Consider the following 22720-nt stretch of genomic DNA (forward strand, 5'->3'; position numbering starts at 1 on the left):
ATGCAATAAAATTGATGAGATAATATAAAAATGAGGAATACACACAATGACCTGATTTCCTGTGCAAGACTCCCCCTTCTCACACAGATGCAAGGCTCCTCTACAATACAGTCAAAAGACTCGGAATGACGGAGGCCCCATCGCCATGGTAACCGGGTTTGTGCAGCTGAGCACTGTGCTTGGAGCAGTTGCTGTGGTTATTGGTGAAGGATTGGAACTGGCCCATTAGTTCCACGCCTCCAAACATCGAAGGCCTAATAGGTTTGTACAATCTGGCCACTGGATTTATCGAGCTAAGATGTTGTTTTAGCTGACATTTAATATTTATGATGTGCTTACTGTATGTACCGTATGAACCTCCAGTTCTTTTTTTAGGGCAAGATGGTAGTTTGCTCCTGCCATTTACACTTTTAACAGAAAATCAGTAAACTAAACTCAACTACATTGCCACTGAAATAAAATATAATAATAGTAATAATAATTTTTTTTAAAAAGATTTCATTTTTGGCATTTTTTATTGTGATGGGATGGTTTAGAATTGACAGGAAGTGAATAGTAACGGTGTGCACTGCCCACAAGGCTATCACTACACTTTAAATATTTTTTTATTTTTTGCGGCAGTAATAACAAATAGTAATTGTTGTTATTTCATTGCCTTTATAATATTTAGACTACCTTTCTTTTTGTTTAGAAATCAGTTTAAATTTTCCAAAATGAGAAGTGATTTTATTGCTCTTACCCTCCCTGAGGAAAACATCTGCTGTAAGGCTACTCTGTATATTGTGTGACAGATTCTGTTCAGGATTTGAACACAAAGGCTTGTTATCTCTCCTCAGTCCTCATTAGTGTCTATGAGCTTGAATTCTGCAGATGTAGGGAAAGAGGACTTCAGCTATGATCAATACTCATCCAGGTTTCTCTTCTCAGCTTCAGAATTCACTTGGAAAATACAGCTGTCAGCAGCAGGCCAGCCGATCAATAACAACATCTAAAAGCCAGAAGACTGCACATACATCAGCTAAAGTATCTGCCTTTATACTTGTCCATCTGGAACGTTTTACAATAAGTGAGTAATAAAGCAGCTTATACCTAAATGCCTGTTCAAAAGTTTGGAGTCGGTAAGATCTTTATTTTAAAAATGCAAATACATTAAAAATCAATTGTGCAGATTTATACTTAGTGGAAACTGTGATACATTGATTAATATACAGTGTAGCCAATACAATAATGAATACATTTCAATCCTTCTATTATCAAACTGGCTATAAAGTGCATTGCTGATTGGGCAAATGCGGTGTGAGTCTGCCCTCTAGGGGTTATCAAGAGCTACACCTGGCTTATTTCAAGCATTCAGAAGCCCAATTAACCTCAAAAAGTTTAATTTTAACATGCAAATCCAATTTTGTTGGAGGAAGATATTAAATATAACTCGAGTTTATGAATTTAAGGGAAAAGATACTTTAGGGACAACACTGGTCTTTTTATTTTTAAGACCAGTTCAAACTCCTTTAGTTCTTTTAAGAAAGATTTAAATACAAATATAAGACAAACCTTGTAAATTTTTATCTAATGAAAAGGATAGCAACACTAAAAGACCATAAAACACCTTATTTTTCCAAACTGAGTTCATTGCAGGTGAAAAGATGACACACGACACTGGAAGTTTCTATGAGGGAAAGATGAGCGTGTTTTTTTTTTCTTCTTCTTCTTTTTTTAATCTGAGGAATCAGAGTAAAAACAAATGTCATATACAGCACAAGTACTGAAAGAGCAGTTAGACTGTGTGTTCTGCACTCGTATTTTACATTAGCACAGTTCTAGAATCTTCTAGAATCAATTTTGTAAACTCTGCTAGTACCTTAGAGCGATTTCTAAACCATTTCAAAATCATATACTTACAATTCTGTAAATATATACTGTACATACATAATATTAATATAGAAATATGGTTATCTAATGCCGTTTTAAGCAGCACTTTTTTGCACAATGATAAATGTAAAGAAAGTTAGGAAACAACTAATTCTTGTTCCTTCTTTGTTTTGAAAGGATACACAGTGCTAATTTGTAAAATAGGTGAAGTCAGTAAACACAGTGTGGCACATAGAGCCATGAGTATTCTGCAAAGAGATGCTTTAGATTTATGAAACAGACAGCAGAAAGATCACTTACACATAGCCCTCTGTGACAGGCCTTGCCATCTATTACTAGTTTGACACCAAAAGCAAGGGTTCTTTTACACAGAAAGTAAAAAAAGGGCAATTTTATCAAACAATATGCAGAACCTAGTGTGTGATCATCAGCATGTCACGATCTTTCTTAGTTAATGTTCGCTGCCGGACACAATGATCATTTTCTACTTAAGTGAATGGAAGTGCTAACAAAAGACTGATATTGTGAAATTGCAGTCTCACAAAAGGCAGCTCATCGTGAGATGATTCATCCTGGTATTTCGGACTGATAAACACCCCTACGGTCCTAACACAACAAGAAATAATCACGACAATAAGAGCCACTAACAAGGCAGCATTAATGAGCCTGCAATCTCAAAATAGGTGTGCAATCACTTCCAGGATATGCATCCCTTATACTGCGCACAGTGTTAATTCATCTGCTTTTCATCCTGGTCACACACACTTTATCAGCATTTATAATAAGCTGTACTGTTATGGTCAACGATTTCTAAGGTTTTAGGAACATACTGGTTAGAACTGTGACATGTATATGAAGCTGATCTCCAGTGTTGGTAAAAATGAGAACTAAAATAAGACAATGATGCCACCAGAATTCTAGAATTAAAGAACATTATTAAACATTAGAACAGCCAATGACTTAGTAACACTTTAAAATAAGGTTGTTCTGTAGTTACACTAAACTAACAATAAACAATCCTTTAACATTTATTAATCTTGATTAAAGTTAAATTTTACATAAAAATAGTACATTTTTACATTATACGCATGTTAACATTAGTAAATGTTGAATTAGCCAACACAAACTAACTAATAAGCAGCTGAATCATAATTAATTTATAAATAAACATGATCTAAGATAAATTTTTAGTTCTTGATACCTTTAACTAAAGTTAGCATTTTGAACCTTATAGTAAAGTGTTACCCAAAAACGTCAAACATTTTGGTTTCCCATCCCCAAACCTCAACAGCAATAATACTGAATTAAAATTCTATTTTTATACTCTTGAAAAGCTTGTTAAAGGAGCTTGTTAAAGTATCATTATATCAATACAGTCTGACAGACAAAATAAAAATATAATTCAGGTGCATTTTAGTTTAGCTACATACTTGTAGGGAAATTCATTTGGTTTGTTAAATCTAAGCAAAAATGTTTATGTAATTTTGGTTTGATATGAAGTTAAGGGTCCCTCTGGAGACACTGAAAACACATTGGCAAAAACTCTTAAGTGCTTATAATTGATCTTACGGAATGGCAACAAAAGTAAAAAGGCATGTATTGGTAAGCATACTGTAAAAAAAAAAATCACAAAAAAATATGTATTAGTTAAACACCATTTCATTAAAAATCAGAAACACACTGATCACTGTATGAAACGTGTTACAAAAGAACAAAATCTACAATAACAAAACATTCAATACAGAAGTTAAAGGGATAGTTCACCTAAAAATGAAAATTCTGTCATCATTTATTCACCCTCATGTCGTTCCAAACCTGTATGAGTTGCTTTCTTGTGTTGAACATAAAAGATATTTTGAAGATTGCTGGTAATCGAACAGTTGGTGGTTGCCATTGACTTCCATATTATTATTTTTTTCCTACTATGGAAGTCAAAGGCAACCACCAACTGTTCGATTACCAGCAATCTTCAAAATATCTTTTATGTTCAACACAAGAAAGCAACTCATACAGGTTTGAAACGACATGAGGGTGAGTAAATGATGACAGAATTTTCATTTCTGGGTGAACTATCCCTTTAAGAAAGGCTGTAAATGGAATTTAGAGAGTGGAATGTGTTTGTTTTGTCTAGATGAACTGCTGAAATGTTTCAAATAAATATACAGTCAATTAATTCCAGGGTGGCGGACAAAAAGTAAACAATCTCAGAGGAACCGCCAAGAAGAATTCGTAAATATCAAATTGTGGTTTTTGGAATCAGTGTTTTTGCTTTTCATAGATTAATCCCTTTTTAAAAGCTACTTAGGAACTTGTTGATCATAAACTGATGTGTTTAGGAATGTGAAATATCATGTATCATGTTGCCATCTATTTTGGGAGCGCACGGCTTCTTTAAATCCATACACACACTCTCTTTGACACATGCACACATGAGATGATGAGAAGACATGGTTGGGTTTAGTTGTCGTCCTCTTTAGCTTGAGAGAGTGCTTTCTCTGCGCTCGCCGAGCCCTCGAAACGCTGGGAGGCGATGGCAGCCTGATGGGACATGCTTTTTCTCACAATGTCTCCCTTCCTCCATAGCGTAATCTCCTAAAAATCCACAAAAGATGTCAATTCATGCACAAAATAGATCATATTCTGGGCATTTAATAGTTGAAATGTCACTACTAAGTTTTTATTTATTAATTTGTTAATATAGTAAAGTGAAGACCAACCTGTTGTTTGAAGTAACGTCTCTCTTCTTCATCAATGAGTACGAGATTCAGGTAATAACGAACAGAGAATTTCTTATTAACATCCCTCATGGTGGGCGTCATCTCGTACCCAGCCAGAAAAAGACGGATAGGGATGGATTCACCTAAAGCCAGTACAGACAAAGTTCAAATTCAGTACAATTCATTTGAGTCAGCTGTGAATAGGTTTCAAATGAATCCATCAGAAGCTTCATCCTTATAAATGGACGCATACCTCGCACAGGTGCTCCATCCATAATCTCATATTTTGCAATGGTGTCATTTTCGTGGTACACATTTGGCCCTGTCCCGGTTGTCTCCCGTTTAATAATATCAATCTCCATGTGTTTGATCTTAATTCGCACCAACAGGAAATAGATCTTCCCTACAATCACATCTTTCAGGTGATACCTGCCATTTTTAATAAGAAAAAAAATTGAAATTATATTAACTGTTTTGAGTTAAAACCAAACCTTCCATTCTATGGCTGTTTTTGACTTACTTGGACTTGTTGTACTCAAACTCAATGTGCAGACAGTCCTCAATTCCCACCTCCATCTTTATGGAGGAGTTGAGTTCTGGATATGTGCTGAGTGTGTGCACTACAATGTCCATTTCTTTGCAGATGTCATTCAGTCTCCTGCTGATGGTCGCCCGCAGGAAATAGCTGAAGGAAAATTTGAGTTTATAATAAAACCATCCAAGCAACATCTAAGACTAAGTGTCAACTAAGTGCACAATATATTGTGGGAGCTCGTATGAACAATCTTCCCTGAGCTACACAACTGGAACATACCGTAGTTTTACATTCTGGCCCGTGTAGGACTCGTACGGTTTCTCCACATGTGTGAACTCAAAATCAAAGGTCTGAGATTGAGCCATTTCTCCAGGCCGAGCTAAATCCTTAACCAGAGAGACAAACTCATGATGGTTTCCTCTGTCGTAGTACAATTCTAGGAGAGAAAAATATTACCATAGACACTCAATTGTTGACATGGCTGGTTAATAATATGTTCATATTTTGTTTGTATATTCTGTTTCATTCTTTCAAGTGAGAACAATTCTTTAAGGCTTTGTTAGGTTTGCCAGGTATTGAACAACATGACATTATTAAAGGCATTTTTTGGGTAAACTATGTCTTTATAATAAATAAATAATACATAAGGTTGAATAACAGGCCTCAGGGGGGGAACAACATTTTCTTTACATACAACAAGTTCTTAGAAATGCATTAATGGTGTATAGAGCTTTAAATACAGCCCTTACTTATAACAAGGAGAAACAAGTATCTTTTAAGGAAACTGCTCATTGCTGAAAATAAAAACGGGATTGTGACGAGCATCCAGAGGTGTGGTTCCTATTATACCGCCTTTTTATTGGAGATAGGAAGTCGACTCATTTCAGAGAATCGGATCTTTTGAACAATTCATTTAAAAGAACAGGAGAAAATCGACTCAATGATTATTTTACATGAAGCACATTGTGCTGTTCTTTATGGGTTTTATTTATAATTATAGGGTTATTTGTTTATTTTCATTTAAAAAAAATCCAATTTCATTTAGTTGAAAACATGATTCAACTAATAGGGTGACACTTAGAATCTAAATATAATTTTAATTTACATTAAATGATACTAAATGTAATTTACATTTCTTAACTAAAAACGTTTAAGCAGTTGAACAGCCGAACAGCATACTAATGCATTACTCTTGCTATTTCTGAAATATAATGATATGCTTGGAGCGAATCCTGAACGTTGTTTAGTGAACCGGTTCGTTCGATTCACTGAAAATATCCAACTAGAAAGAATGATTCGTTCACGAATCAAACACCGCCAGTGTGTCATATGTCACGAGACCATTGTTTGTAATTTGACACTTCAACATATTAACATGTTATTACTTAAGTCTGGATCCCCCTTAATGAAACGTGCTTTACAAAACACATTTGCCTGCGACACCTCCAAACAAACGAACACAAATGTAAATGCTGAATTGTATTTAACTGAACGGTCACATCGCAGCACATACGTTGCGTCATCAAGCATTCCTCGTTCAAACGCTGTACTTACCGATTTGCCCGATAAACTCTATTTTGATCCCTTGATGCTCGAGCCTCTTGCCTGGGTTCTTCAGCGTTACGTTGACTTTCCCAGAGACTGTCTCCCCATCGTAAAACAAGAAGTATTTGTCCTTTTTCCCGTCTTCTGTTTTGTGCTCGGCCTTTTTTCTCGTCTCGGCATCATTTAGAACTATGTCAATTTCAGCACTTTGTCCGAAACTGAAGAAGCTCATCCCGAAACCTTGTGCTGGACTGGAATCCTTTTGTATTCTAACACCTGGTCCTATTCCACATCAATACAATTCCGTCCTGTTCACAAGCGAGCTGCTCTATCTTCTGCAATGCATGTACGTATATAATAGGTTGTTCAAAATAAATTTAAGCTAATTCTTCATATGGCTACTGTATTAATACATGCAGAGGATTTTTCAGCAATGCACAAACAGACCTGAAACAGACACAAGCTTCAGATATGATTTTACTACCGGGATAGTCCACGTAAATATTGTTTCAAAATAAAAGTCTAACAGAGACGACCGAAATTTATCAAGAGTCAACTGCACGCAAGAGGAATTATATTTAGGGGGTTATACAGTCTATGGGTTTACTCTAGGGGTTTTAATTTGTAATAATTGAATGCCCAAAAAATCTTATTTATAACATGTAATATTGGACAAGGTTTCTGCAGGATATAAAAAGTTCACTTCTTTTTTAAATTGAGGCCTGAAAGTCATTAAGTCTTAAATTCATAAAACTGGCATTAAATGTAGCATGAACTGAAAAAATAGCAGTATTTTTTGTTTTGTTTTTGAACAAATATCTAAACATCTTTAAATCAAGATGCATTTACTTGAGATGCAAGATGAAGCCCTGTTTTGAGAAATAAGTTATGTTTAAAACAAGAACACATACGAAATTATATGTATATTTCTCATAAACCTTAAAAATGTTTTAAAAGTCTTAACTTCATAAAAACTGCAGAAACCCTTTAGGAGAGCCCTGTATTATTATTATATATATTTTTAAATGCACCCTTGGTCAAGACTAGTTGTCACTGTCATGTAGGTTAGTTAATGTCTCCCTCTAGTGAGCACAGCTTGTGATAGCACAACTCTAAATGAACACCGACTAAACATTCACATCGTTACCACACGCATGTTTTGTTGAAAACATAAAGGATTTAGTGCAAATTTAGGAAGCCAAGTCCAACAAGATATATAGACTATTTGACAGGCGGATAAGTGCCAAATGGTTTCTAAGTCTCAGTGTACTCAGCCTCTTAAATCTTGACGAAAGGACCACTTTTGAAGCCTATTAACAAAAATATATTAAACTGGTGATTATTCGATATTACACAACTAAAAAGGTGAATGGAAAGCTACACTGTGTGGTCAAATTCTTTCATGGCAGTCATAATCCTCTGTAAATCCTGTTTAACTAAAAGTATAAGGCAAGCCATATTAACATTTATTTCTATCAAACTAATAACAATTTTTCTATCAAACTAATACCAATCGAACAATGACTGGCATCATTTTCGAAATTAATAACTAGTAGATATTAGTACTTATCCTAGTAGCTGCAAATATCTATTTAGTTAGTTACTAGTACATCAAGACAGGTTAGTCTTTATACCTTTGCCGATAATGGAGATTAAGTAACTATTCCACTGTTACTGGTAATGAATTGCACATTTTTGCCATTGAACTAGTGAGACAAGAGATTTTTCTAGTAACAACTGGGATAGATACTAGTGTCTCATACTGTAAATACTAGTGACTAACTAAAAGTTGACTAATTACTTACTAGAAATAAGTAATATGCAGGCTATAATTAGCCTATTAGTGAAACTGAAAATAGATAGTCACACAAAGACCTGTAAAGTATGGGGATCTGTTTCTCAGATATTAACTATTCACTTCTTAACTAGTGACATGAGAAATGTTCCTAGTAACAACAGGGATAGATACTTTCAAGTAATAGTAACTGAAATGTGACTAGTCACTTGGAATAATTTCTATAGCACAGGCTATAATTACCCTACTAGTGAACTTGAAAATAGATACTAGTCACATAAAATGACGTGAAGTAACATTACATAGCTACTACTTTGTTTTCAGCGGGGGGAAAAAATGTTAAATGAGCTTGCCATATAAAGGGATAAACTGGAGTAGCGTGGTTTATGCAAACTCAATCTCTGTTTACCTTTTGAATACGCGCTTGTGATTGGCTGTCCTGGCTGTCACTCCAGCTGTGGGCGTGGCCAGCTCACTCTACTCTAAAACACGCTGCACCCTGAGAGCGCTTCATAACACAGTCATTTCATTTAAAACCGCGCTAGGCATGGTACGAGCCCCACATCGCTGAGTTTTACAGCGCGATCAGACACAAGGCTTCACTGTCAGTCAGCTCTGATCATGTGCGATTGTTAGAGTGAGCAAACTAGACAAAATCTTAACTGCACTTATACTCTGTTTAAGGACAGTCGGCTGACTTCGGCTTTGATTTTGTGATGGCAGAACCGCAGCAACAGCTGGTTGACATCGACCCGGATTTCGAGCCTCTCTCCCGGCCGCGCTCATGCACCTGGCCGCTGCACCGACCGGAGTTCAGCGAGCCGGGGAGCTCCAACACCTCCTCCCCGGCACCGTCCGTCAAGCCGGAGCAAGGCATAGTGGACTTTATCAACAGCCTAAGTTTACTAGAAGAGACCGAGGACTACCAGGAAGAGAAACCCGTCCTTTTGAACGACTTCCACTGCCAGGACAACTGCGTTCATCCCCAGCAACAGCATCCCCAGCAGCCGAATCCCCAGCTGACGCACCCGCAACAGGTGCCGCCGCTCCCCACCCCTGCCAGCAGCTCCAGCCCCGCAGCGGCCCAGAGAAAGAGCAGCTCGTCTCGCAGGAACGCGTGGGGGAATATGTCATACGCTGACCTCATCACCAAGGCGATCGAGAGCTCCCCTGAGAAGCGGCTCACCCTGTCTCAGATCTACGAGTGGATGGTGAAGAGCGTGCCTTACTTCAAAGATAAGGGCGACAGCAACAGCTCAGCCGGCTGGAAGGTAATGGCTCTCCAAGGCCAAGCACAATTGTCATAAAAAGTAGCATTAGAGGTCATCTTATTGTATACGTTATATTCAAACACACTAACATACAGAAGTATTTTTACACACTCAAAGCATCCTTTAATCTGTTTATTAATGTATTTTAATTTTATTATAAGATCATCAACTCAAAAAAAAAGGCAATTTGGAAAAATAAGGCATGTGATTCAAAATAAGTGGAAGGATGAATGTTTTGCTACATTTAAATGTGTGCAGTTATTAGCTAAAAGAACAATTCATATCTGATTCATCTTTCTTAATCAATATTTTCATCTGTATTTCCAGTAAAAATATCTACATTTCCTTAAAAGAAGATAAATTCACTCTGTAAGACCTTTTTCTTTCTTTTTTTTTTTTTTTTTTGAGAATATATCTTAAATTAATTGTTTATCATTTCAAGTATAAGTCTAACAAAATCAAGAAACACGATTTGTATATTTATAATTGTATTTCCTCCTAAATGACCTTTTTATCTGACCTAATTACCTCTACCTGACTGGTAATATTTCTTGGTAATCTAATGTAGGCAAGCTTTACAGAGGGTCCTGCGTGGTTCTGGCCCGACCCACCATGTTCCCATACTAGAAACCACAAATATCTATCCCACATTGGCCCCTGAAAAAGGTGTAGCGTAATATATGACAGCAACAATTATCCTTCAAAAGCGCAGTTGTGGATTCCCTCTCAGCGCAAATGAATGACTTGCGGTTTGTTATGGAATTTAAGGCTCGAAAGAGGAGGGACCCGAGCTCACAGTGTTCAGAAGAATGCGTAACAACCCAGTATCAGCTGCGCATTTGCTGATGCCAGTTCAGTTTAATCTTTGTTTAATATCCTTGTCAGAACAACTTGTGGTTTGTCTTTCTGTCATCAGCATTATGTAGAGAGAGGGTTAAATAAGGCTAAATAACAACTTTTTTTTTTTTTTTTTTACTTGCCCTCATGTCGTTCCAAACTTGTATGACTTTGTTTCTTCTGTGAAACTCAAATGTAGAACATTTGTTTTGCAAGCTGGTACTAAAGCTTTCAAGCTTCTAAAAGGATGCAAAACCGTCATTAAAAAGTGGTCCATACATCTTTTGCACTATATCATTCCAAGTCTGAACTTACGGCATACAATAGCTTTGTGTGAAATATAATGAAAAGAGCGACCGGTAAATTCTTTACATTTTCTACTTTTTATGAGTGAACTACAGTTGTTCATCTAGCAGTGTGAGTGAACTGCGGTCATTTTCATTGGTTTTAGTCATGTGACCTATTTTTCCAGCACTCATGCAGAGGTATGTAGTAAGTCTTGTGATTTGACGACACATTTCTAAAGCTCCTGAGGTGCTTTGTGGTGCCTGATGACTAAAACCAACTATCAGGGCTGCCATGAGTGAGGTGGAGCAAACAGAGTGTGCTTTCAACGTTGAAAGGGTCTTTGTCAACCTGTCATTTGTCTCTAGAACACTTGTTCCTGTCTCTGATTCACCCCTCCATACAAGCCACTTTTGTTTCTTTGCTTGCCCGGTGCGTAAATGGAAATACAAATCCTTACCGTCACCCATGTCAGGGCCTCCTCCCAACACTGAGCTAAAAATACCGGCAGGATTACCTGTCAGCACAGGGAGACACATTTACCTGAAAGGTGTGGTCCGCCCCCTCCTCACCGCCATCTACACGCTACGACAAAACATTGTCTGGACTCCTCCACCTGTGACATCATAGTTTCAGCATTCCAGTCACTCGTAGGATATTTGTAGGGGTTGGACTGTTCTTTATCATCATACTGTCTACATACCTGAGACTACAATAGTATTCTGCTTCCTGTCCCAGTAGATTCCAGTCTGTGACTGTCACGTTAACGTAAGTAAAACCTGAGCACCAAGAGAAGAGTTTTGCGATGTCATATGATTATGAGTATAGTTCAGGGCTCTGCAATAAGAATTATATTGATAATATATATATATATATATATATATATATTTATATTGATAATATATATATATATATACTTTTTTTTTAAATATTCATTATAGTTTAGATAGTAACAAGCTGCAACACATAATTTATTAGGTTTTAAATTTGCATCTATGATGTAACTTCATTACAGCTATAAATTCATAAACCCACTTTTGCTGGAAAATGATGTCATAATGTGATTTCTTTATGATTTTCAACCCTTTATATCTGATGCTTCCAAGACGCCACAAATTAGTCAGTTGCAACTGTGACAAAACCTCAGCTGTGTTAGCCAGCTGGATACATTTAACATGCCGACATATTTAAATCAGAATAATTTGCACCAAGAAAACCAAATGTTTAAGCTTGAAAGACATAAAAACTGTATGCAAATGGATGCATTCCATCGTTGCACCACTGGTAGGACAGGGCAATTGACATGGCCAATGGACCATGCATGTTTTCGAAATATGTTAACATATGTTGCTTTTATTGAGAAATGTACACCATGTGCTATAGAGTTTTTGTACCATGATAACCAGATATTTTGTTGATTGGTTGGCAGTGGTTTCTGTAGTGTAATGCTAAATTGTTCCTTCCACTTTGGAATCTCATTGCTCCAAAATACTATTCTACATCAAACGTGTAGCCTACTGTTTGGCTGTTATCTTGCCTTTTGGGCCACTTTAGTTTCATTGTGGACAGATTGCTTGTCGCTGGAATCATGTTTGTTTTAGATTCACACCAAATTGAGAGTTGGGTGCAAACTGATCACTTTTGTTTAGTTCCCTTCTGATGCACTAGTTTTATTTTAGTTTCAAGCCTAGATGTAACTGCGAAATAGAATTCAAGGCGGTTGAAGTGAAAATGCTATCTTGTGGTCCAAAAATCTCTGGGGTTCAGAGGTCAACATTTTAAGGTCATGCCAACAAGTTTGTAGAGCATGTAATGGGAGTCCATGTTCATTCCCTTAAAGTCAAAGTGAAATAATAAGAATTGTGTTTAGACTCATTTTATGAGGTTTTGGCACCCAGCATGTTGTTTCATAGCTCTCTTGTGTTTTTAAATATGCACACCATTGTTTTATGCGCCTTAAGTAGTCAAACACACACACACATACAGGCAGAATTCAGTATGGGTCTGTTTTGTTATTCCCATGTGCCCTCATAAGACTACTGTAAAAATGGCATGCACTTTCTGTTTCTGAGCCTTGGCAGTTTGCACCCAAAGCTAAAGTTGTGTTACTATGTCTGTGGTATAGTGATACAATCTTGTGTGGAGCCGTACTGTAGCTCATCTTGTGTAATTCAACACACCTTTGTCATTCATATCATTTTATTAACTATTTTAATTCCATTCATAACGTCTTTAACAGCACTAAGAGTTACTCACCCAAATTAATAAATGAACCCATGTGGTTTTCATTGTTATTTAAAAAAACAACAAAAAACAAACAAACAAGCTTTCTCACTTCCCCCTCTTTCTCGTGCTTTTGAAAAATGTTTAACTCTGAGCCCTACTTACAGCACATGAACCCTGTTAACTCTACAATGCTTTGAAGTTCACCATAGGCTTTAACCTCACCTACTAACACGCGCACACACACATGCACAAACCTGCAAGCTATACATTTGTACGTTAGTGTTTTCAGGCTATTTCAAGGCACACATAATATTTGTTTAAGCTTATCTTGAACAGATACCAATTTGTATCATTTGTCGTTCAGTAAGTTTCGAGTGTAGGCGTACTGGCCACTGATTCTCCAAAACTAGTCACTTTTGACGTGTTTGTGGATTCAAAGTGTGCATTAGGTAGATTTAAAATCTAAATTCTAGAATTTTACATTTATCTCATTCGGTTTGTGAGTTCTTTTGAATTTGATAGATAAATGCCAGGGCATGCAGGTGAAGTGTGCACAGAGGCTGAAGTTTGTGGTTGATACCTGCTCTGAATAACACGTAATTAGCATTGTGCAAGGTGCAGCAAAATTGAGGGACATTTTGCTTTTACACACACTCAAAGCGAAAGAGAGAAAGGAAAGGGAGGAAAGGGTTGAAAATATGATGAAAGCACATGCAGCGCTGCTCCACCGTACCACAGACAGATGAAAGACTTCATCACTGTGGCTCTGCGAGTTGGTGCAGACTTTGGCTCTGTGGGTACCTGTGGCTTTTAATCTAGAGCTACATCAGTGTGCATGCATGGGACAGTAGCGTGACAAAAAGATACATGTGAAAACCCTCTGAATTCATCAGATATCAGGAAAAAAGTCCCCTAACTGAAATGTCAAATGACGACAACCGGATGTCAGCGCCAAAGGTGAAATGCAGAAAAAGAATGTAATGTAGTCACTTAAGATTACAATTAATGTGAAAAGTTATTTCATTGTGAATTTTCATTGTTGGCACAAAAATAAGAGTGAATAATGATTTACTGTAATCCTCATGTTTTATTCCAGTCATTTTGACCTGGAGAGGTTTTTCTTTTTCCTAAAAAAAAAAAAAAAAAAAAAAAAAAAAGAGCTAGTTTATATTATTGCGTTGGACTAAAACTTACTGACTTTGCTCAGACAGGCTATAACAACTTCCCAAAAATGATAATTTTGGGGGATTTTTTCCCATTTTTTTCTGGTGTTCCTGGTCAAGAATGACTGGCATACAAAAAACTGCTGATAAATTTCTCATAATGCTATATTATTACCAAATATTGGATTAATCTCTTTTAAGTTTTGGCAAATTGCTAAAACATGGTCAAAATTATCCACAATTAACTTTTTTGTTCACTTAGAAAATGAGGTGTGTAAGCTCAGATCAATGAGGCCACTCAGTTCCAAAAAGAAATACAAAACCTGTACTTATTAAAAGGAAACAAGTTGGTAAAAAGATTGAATCTGAGATTTAGTCATGCTAAAGCATAATTAGAGATTTACAAAAAAATAAAAAATAAAAATAAAAAGCTCATAATTTTTCTTTGACAGAATTGTTGTGGGTAGAATTGATCAAATTGATAGGTAATGAATTAGTGGATTTGGATTGAATTAAAGCTGACTTCAGGTGATTTGAAATTAGTTGAATTTTGGAAGCTGATTTATTTGAATGGATGTCCAAAGGCCAGAGCACATCTATAGCAGAAAACTGAATTTGAATTGAAATGATTTTCTTTGAATTGCACTGAGGTGTAGCATTCATGCAGATAAGAATGAACCATGGAAGCCTTGACTGTCCTTCATGATGAAGACACAGAAATAGGTATAAGATAGGCAGGAATTTACCCTTGAGCTTGCCAGAGACATTCCTAAAAAACTTGTTTGCTCTTGTTACGGAAAGACATATGCATTTTAGCTGGAAAAAAATTCCCTGGACTCATCAGAGCTGAAGTCGTGCCAACTTTAGCTAATTATTCCAGAAAGCAAGACAATAAGACATTTGTTTTATTTGTCAAAGCCACACCACAAGAAATCAGACCTCTCACTGTGCCTTTACTTAACCACAAAAGACCAAACATCTCTTCACTTCTCTTTTTTGCTCATTTTTCTTTTGCCCAAATATTGCGGTCATCTCTATATAATTTTATTGTTTGGATGGTAATTCATTCATTCAAAGGGTGAGTTCAGTGATAAATAGTTTTTATATGAAAAGTTAGTATATATTTTCTATTTACATTTTGTTTTAAAGACATTATACTTTCAAAATTTGGACTTGATTTTTGAAAAAAGAGTCTCACCAAGGCTACATTTATTTGATCAAAAACACAATAAAAACAGCAATAATGTGAAATAATTTTGCAATTTCAAATAACTGTTTTCTATTTGAATACATTTTAAAATGTAATTTATTCGTATGATGGCAAAGCTAAATTTTCAGGTCCCATCACTCTAGTCTTCAGTGTGACATGATACTTCAAAAATAACTATAATATGCTGATTTGGTGTTTAATTATTATCAATTTTTAAAAGTAATTTTTATTATTATCAGTGTTGGAAGAAGTTTTTGCTGCTTAATATTTTTGTAGAAACCATGATACATTTGAAAAAGACTTCTTTCAACAACATAATTTTTATTTATTTATTTAAAATATTTATTTATTTAGATTTACATCTTATTTTATAGAAGAATATATAAAAACACTGGAAGATGCAAAGATGCAGCGTACCAGGTTTAGGCTGTTTAGGACAGTATCATCTTTCAAAGTGTGCCTTCAAAAGACTACATCCTTGTTGTCAGATCTGGTCTGTCATATAGAGGAACGCACCTCGTTGACGCCATGTCTGTAGTGCTGGAGGTATCATGGGAGGTCTGCATTGTTGTTAAAGCATGGCTAAACCCTCCAAAGCACATATATGACCTGTGTTCCCATTTCTGTCTAAAAATTCTCACTCATGGGATTCCTCTTGCTAAATCCCAGAGAGTTCAGAGGCATCTGGGGTCACTGGGATCACTAAAAGGGTATTTTGTAGGCCCCAGTGTACTCTAGCCCTACTGCACAATCACAGGAGGTGACAACAACTCCAGCATTGTGGAGAGAGGGAGAGGAGAGAAGAAGGAGGAGGAATGGAAGGGGAAGGGGGTTACTAGGGAAAAGCGTCAAACATCCTCCATTCCTGAGCACTGCGCTCATTTCCATCTGCGCGTTCCTTAAAGCATTTCCTCTGCGTTCCGTCAGAAAACACAGCGGCTTGTGTTTACAGAGGGACATCAGTTGGCTTGAACTGCTTACATCAACATCGTGCAGTGTTTCCGATACTGTCATGCTTAACAGTAATTCCTGAAAACTTCTTCCCCTGTCCTTACGTCTTTCAATATTTGGGAACTAAGACAACATCAGAAAGAATGTGAGATTGTCAGTTCAACATTGATTGCTGACATTGAAACAGCATTGAATCAATGATTCAGCGAGACTTTATTAATCAAGTTTTGATTGGATCGTGTTCGTGATTCATAGAAGAAATAAAGTCACAGATTTGAAATGACTTGAGGGAGAGTAAACGATGAACCATTCCTTTTAGCTAAAATTTAAACGTGTTAAAGCGTTTTGTGTAACTCTAAGCTTCCCTGTCTGTTGTCTCTGGGTTTGTTTTTTGTAAGGTTTACTGACCTACGAATGTCTCTGTTGTCCAGTGCTGCTGCTTCAGTGTCTCTCTGTCACAGAGATGCAGTATCTTGAAAGCAGCTCTCTTTGAGAAAACACTGATGAATGACTTCCCCTGTTTTATTTTCTACCACTAATCATTCTCAGCATTGATTAGACTTTTGAGTCCATGTCCTTCCTGTGTGTGTAAATCATGCTCGGAGAATGCCTGCACTCACTCTTCTCCTTTTCCTCTTGTTTCCATTTTTATAAATAGTGCATTATTAGTAGAAATATGTATAAAATGTCTTCTATGACTTGAGCGTAGTGTTGATGATAACACTTGTAGTGTTTTTGTATCATCAGAAGTTGGTCTACGAAACCTAAAGTTTCTTTTCCTTGTGGTGACACTTATAGATATGTGGGACAAAAAACAGATTAGCATTGGTTTTTGCTCTGATATGTATTGTTTTATGCATATTTTGAAAACCATGTTTGTATCTTTGTTTTTAAATTTCACATTTATGTGATATCACATATGTGAAATCCCTGAATTCACATACAAATTTTCCACTTTTTTTTGCATTTTTCATTTCACAGTTGACATCTTTTACATCAACAAAGGTTTATGGCATTGTTCAATCAAGAGACCACTGAATAAGTCCAGTGTTGTTATTAACTAAAATGAAAGCTAAAACTATTTAAAAATCCTTTTAACAAATTGAAATAGACTTAAATGAAAAACACATGAAAATTAGAAAGTTGTATTATTGTAATTATAAGGTAAGTTGTATTATTTCTTATTGCATTACCTTTTTATTATGAAAAAATTATTTTCAAAAATGTCGCAAATCATTAAATATATAATATTTAGTTTATTTATTTAATGATTTATTTATGACATCATTTTATTATTATATTAAGGCTAGTACATTTGTTTAATTCAATTGTGATTGACAAAAAAATGATTTTGGGTCCCGTCTACGCCTGCTATCAAAATCATATCTGTTGCCCCAAAGGGATCTCATTAAAACCACGGCTAAATCATACATGACCCTTTTCTCTAAACTTCAGCCGCCACTGGACCTTTGTCATGTGGCTCCGGTCAAACCTTTGGCTTGAGGTTATTTTTGCACTTTCCTGTAAAAACAGTGCATACGTCTTCCACAATGAGTGATGATGCGTTTCCTGCTGAGTGGCTGGAAAATAGCGACATTCCCTCCCCTGAAAAAGACACACACACTCTCTCTCTGCATGGCTGGGAGACGGGGGGCACCAGAGTTTGACAACAGAACTCGTTGTCAGCCTGTCTGGTTCATTCCAGAATACAGTCTTGACTCCGCTGTGCAAAATGAAGCAGTTTTGCCATCCTATTAAAAGCACATGGAAATTAATGATGATGCTAACTCCCACTAAATAAAATTTTATAAAACTCAAACATGAGTTGGAAAATAGGAGGCTGAGTCCTTTGCTCGGCATTAAAAACAAAACGTACATGCGTAGGCCCGCATAGATTTGTGATCTTTTTTTCTGTTTTTTTTGCATTGATTGTGTGGGGAAAGTCTGTGCAATTCTGTGGAATGGATGTGAATATGGGGTGAGAGTCCTACACATAAATTAACCAATAGATTTGCTAAATGAAGCCAGAAAAGATTGTGGATAAGTAGATCTTTGTAAATGTGATGTTCTGTGGAGATTTCTGGAGGTATTATGGGACCAGACTCGATTGTGCTTTAGCATTTGATTGATTTATGAATTTTCGGCTGTGATATTATTGGTTAATATTACTTTTCCCCGCACACTTGGTCTTAGTTACATCAGCAGAAGAGGGAAGTTGTTAAAGTGGCCAGGAAAGTTAGTAGAAGGGGTGCTCAGATTGATCATCCACTTACCAGAATCATATAATAATCACTTTGTATGACAATGTTATTTAATATTATTTGTTCTATTATAGTATTTATTCATATTTAAAGTTAGCTTTTATTTTTATATTTTAATTTTATTTTGTTTCAGTAACTTATTTATGCTGTTGATATTTTTATGATTTTTTTATATGTATTTATCACTTTTGATTTCAACTGAATTTTTATTTCAGTATTAGTTTTAGTATTTTAGTCCTTCAACTTATTTATTTCAATACATTTTCATTTGAAAATGATTTTTAATAGTTTTAGGTTTAATTATAGTTAATAACAACACTGGACATGTTCAGTGGTCTCTTGATTGACCAATGAATTCAGGTATATCCCATAAAAATGTGAAACGAAAAAACAAAGATACAAATACGATTTTCAAAATATGCATAAAAACATCCACTCGCTTGAGGTAGAATAATTTATCAGATATTCTGAGGACGAGAAATTAGTAATCGTATCAAATCTTCAACTGACGAATCTTTTTTTTTTTAAATTAAAACAATTTTTTTTTTTAAACAAATTCATTAAATAATTAATAAGTGAATTCACTTTTTATTTCAAGTTGTCTTTATATTATATTTATATTATAGTATATTTACATTTTTATTTATTTATTTATTTATTTATTTTTTGTGAGGAGAATGAAAGACAGAGCGAGAAATAACAGGGGAGAGACAGGAGGTGTGTTATTCTTTACGCTGTCTCACAATAACACACACGCCCCTGCAGGCCTCTGGGGGCTAGTTGGGGGGGGGGGGGGGTGGCTCCTCATCCTGTAACACACACACATGTACACATGCAAACACTCACTCATAACAAATGCACAAATGCACACACCCACAAAGGCACGTTTGCTACGATACACAGAGGCCAGGTGCTTGTCTTCAGAGGGTGTTCCCTCAGTAGGGGGTCCCTCCATTCCGTTTCACGCTTTCTTTTTCTCTCAGGGGAGGCTGCTGCTCACTGGATACCGCTGGGCAAGAAAGACCTCCGATGCTTGGCGCCTTACTGGAAGTCTGTATTTTTCTCAGTGGCCTGTGACATGAACCGTTACCACACGTGCAGTATGTCAACTGACATACAATACATCTCTCTTTTCTGAAGATAGATGTACGAGTGGCAGGAAAAAACCTACTTTAGAATTTCTCAAAAGTATTTGTCATTCACTGTGAGGGTTAAAGGAAGTGAGTGGACATTTGTTGATGTGGGAAAGCCACGATAACGAGATGAGTGTGTGTGTGTGTGAGAGAGAGAGAGAAGAGAAAGAGTTTGCACACGCTTTTTCTGTTTGCGGGAAAAAAGCCAGCGATGAAAAGAGAATAGATAAGGCTTGCTCACATGACCTTGGCCTGGTTTTGTGTGTCCATTCTTCTTCCTCTTCAAAGATGTGATGTCACTTCCTGTAATAATCCTTGGTTTAGAGATTTTGCATTGAGCTGTTGCATACACTACAGGCAAACAAAAACTGTTAAACATACTTAAAAATTAAATGTTCTACAAAAGTCAGGTTTAGAATGACATGAGGATGAGTAAATGATGACAAGAATTTTTGTTTTTTGGATGAACTTGCATTTTAATGCTAAAATTTGTTCATCAGCTGACTGAATACAGTATTTAATTATTGTGTGGATTGGTACTGTGCAGGTGGTCTGTGTGTGTGTATGTATGTGTGTGACACTGGTGTGTGATTTACTGTAAGTATGGTCAACAGTAATCACTCCTCCATGGGCCCCAATAAACGTATACAAGACTGCAAAATAGATTATTAGAGCTATAGCAATTCTAACATTTTCTAACAAATCTTTGAGAGAGGTTGTGTACCCCAAAATTTCCTTACTCTTGTGCTGTTTTATATACAACTTTTTTTTCTTCAGTGGAACACAAAAATAATTATTTTCCAGAATGTCCATGAGCTCTTTTCCATACAATTAATGTAAATGGATATGAGAGCTGTTTAGCTGCGAAAAATGACAGAAAAGTGGCATAAAAGTAGTGCGATTTGCGTTGTTGAATAAAGAGAGCATGCAAGCATATTCAAATTTGAATGCCTTATACCAGTTTTGACAATGTTGGCACTGGACAATGTACCTAGAATATACAAAAAAGTGAATGCAGGGAAGATAATCAGTGAACAATAGTTTAAGTTTTTTCAGTTCCTCACACATTTAGCTATTTGGAGAATTGGAATATAGCATATAACTCCATATTTTATTGTGCTTTTTGTTCTTTTTGTAGCTTGACGACCCCTTGTCAGTGTGTTTTGGTGTGCAGAAAAGAGATGCAAGTATATTCTAACAAAAACTTCCTCAAAACTAAGTCTTAATAGTTTAAAATGACATGAGGCTGAGTATGATGAGGTCAACTCTCTCTTCGATCGAACAACAAGTATTTCATTTCAGACCTTCAGTACCAGTACTACAAACCTCTTCTCTATGTTTTCAGTACCAGTGTGCCAAACCTCTTTGTAGTCTCAGTCTTTCCATTTGACCCTGAGCCAGATGTGAGAGAACGTAAAAGGAATTGACAAGAGTTAAGACTTAAAAGGGCAAATGAACAGTCAGACTCATTTAGTGAGTGACAAAAGTTCATGTCGGGTCATCCTGTTATTAAAGCGAAATAAAAAAAAAACGAGGCTGCAGCAGGTTGCTCTGGTTTCACAGCACCCAAAACACACACACATTCTTTCAAAGGCACATATAATTCATTTGAAATGTCACATTGTGATCTATAATAAAAAATGAAAAGGATGCTTTTTCTAAACCAATCAGCCAATCATTAATACTCAACAGAAGAGCTGAATCACCTTCAAAGTGTGTGTGTGTATGAGAGAGAGAGAGAGAGAGAGTGTTTAATTTCACACTGTTCGCTTACAGTATATGCTTTTTAGTTGTCTCTACCTTTCCTGCCCCTCCCTGGAGCAACCGCATGAAATGCTAAAACGACAGCTCTGAGTACAGCCCAGGTGTTTGCTCGTGCGTATGAGAGTTAGTTTGTAAAGGTGGGACTGGATTGATTGGGTGGAGTGTGGAAAGCAGTTAGAAAAGCATGATAAACCTCAGTGGGTGTCGAGATGACTGTGACCTCCTGCCCTCTTTGTCCCTGTGCACATGTGTGTGAACATGTTTGAGTGAAATAGATGTGTGTAACCACACAAAACACCTCACAGGCAAGAAAAATCACAAATGAGATCTCTAACACTGCAGGTGTTTTTCCTAGGCAGCAATGAGATTAAATGTAGCGCAAAGAGAGACTTTTGACACTTCAGATTTTAGAAATCTCACATGTTACTTTAGAAATGTATATACATCTACAGTCAAAGTTCAGAGATTCAAACACTGCTAATCAAGTACATCTAGATTTGCTGGTGAGGCTGGTGGTTGATCTACTTGTTGGAAGACCGGCATCAAAACAGTCATGAGTTTTAGTGTTCAAAACTCTTACTAGTGTATATGATTATGTTCAAAACTTTGGGGTTAGTAAACAATTTTTATTTTTTTTTGGAACTTAATACTTTCAGCAAAGATACGTTAAATTGATCAAATGTAACAGTGAAGACATTTATAATGTTACAAAAGATTTCCACGTCAAATAAATGCTCTTGAACTTGCTATTCATCAAATAATCCTGAAAAAAATGTATCATGGTTTCCCCAAAAATATCAAACTGCTTTCAACAGTGATAATAAAATTTCACAATATTACAGTTTTACTATGTTTTACCATATTTTTAATCAAATAAATGCATCATTGGTCATTTTATGAACATTTTATGAGAAACTTCCAAGACAAAGTTGATACAGCCATAAATGGCAAGTTGTGTCATGAACTTTTAGATGGCACAGACTGATGGGTTATTAATGCAAATTGATGATATTCACAGTGTTAAACTGTATGTGATAGTGTAGTGTCGTGTCGCGCCATGCCGCGACACATCCAGTGCAGACAGTTACAGATTATAATGGGTTCTATAGTATTTTGTCACACTGCTCGTGTCCAGTGTAGACATGGTACGCCTAGTTA

The 22720-nt window shown here is 36.2% G+C and overlaps 2 protein-coding genes across 2 annotated transcripts in view; one reads left to right on the plus strand and one right to left on the minus strand.

Annotated features, from left to right (window-relative positions):
• Nucleotides 1-3872: 3872 nt before the first annotated feature.
• On the minus strand, nt 3873-6956 carry LOC109068345 (vacuolar protein sorting-associated protein 26B-like). Its single transcript, XM_019085156.2, has 6 exons — nt 6676-6956; nt 5401-5557; nt 5107-5271; nt 4840-5015; nt 4587-4729; nt 3873-4461 (listed from the first exon to the last, which is right to left on the minus strand). The coding sequence occupies exons 1-6, from the start codon at nt 6896-6898 to the stop codon at nt 4327-4329; spliced, it is 999 nt and encodes a 332-aa protein (XP_018940701.1). The 5' UTR covers nt 6899-6956; the 3' UTR covers nt 3873-4326.
• Nucleotides 6957-8958: 2002 nt separating this feature from the next.
• The window catches only part of LOC109064761 (forkhead box protein O1-B), a 28949-nt gene continuing 15187 nt past the window's right edge, over nt 8959-22720 (plus strand). Inside the window, exon 1 of the mRNA XM_042732797.1 lies at nt 8959-9732. Within this exon, the coding sequence (XP_042588731.1) occupies nt 9178-9732 (555 nt within the window). The 5' untranslated portion in view covers nt 8959-9177. The remainder of the gene's footprint in view (nt 9733-22720) is intronic.

This window comes from Cyprinus carpio, chromosome B10 (genome assembly GCF_018340385.1).
Source record: "Cyprinus carpio isolate SPL01 chromosome B10, ASM1834038v1, whole genome shotgun sequence".
Lineage (NCBI taxonomy): Eukaryota > Metazoa > Chordata > Actinopteri > Cypriniformes > Cyprinidae > Cyprinus > Cyprinus carpio.

Bases quoted from the DNA above. Each gene is read 5' to 3' on its own strand.
- LOC109068345 (XM_019085156.2), bottom strand. From the start codon at position 6,898: ATGAGCTTCTTCAGTTTCGGACAAAGTGCTGAAATTGACATAGTTCTA. The intron at 5,558-6,675 runs GTAAGTACAGCG...TTTCTCTCCTAG, and splicing joins AGAGTTTATCGGGCAAATCG to AATTGTACTACGACAGAGGA. The intron at 4,730-4,839 runs GTATGCGTCCAT...TACTGGCTTTAG, and splicing joins GGATGGAGCACCTGTGCGAG to GTGAATCCATCCCTATCCGT.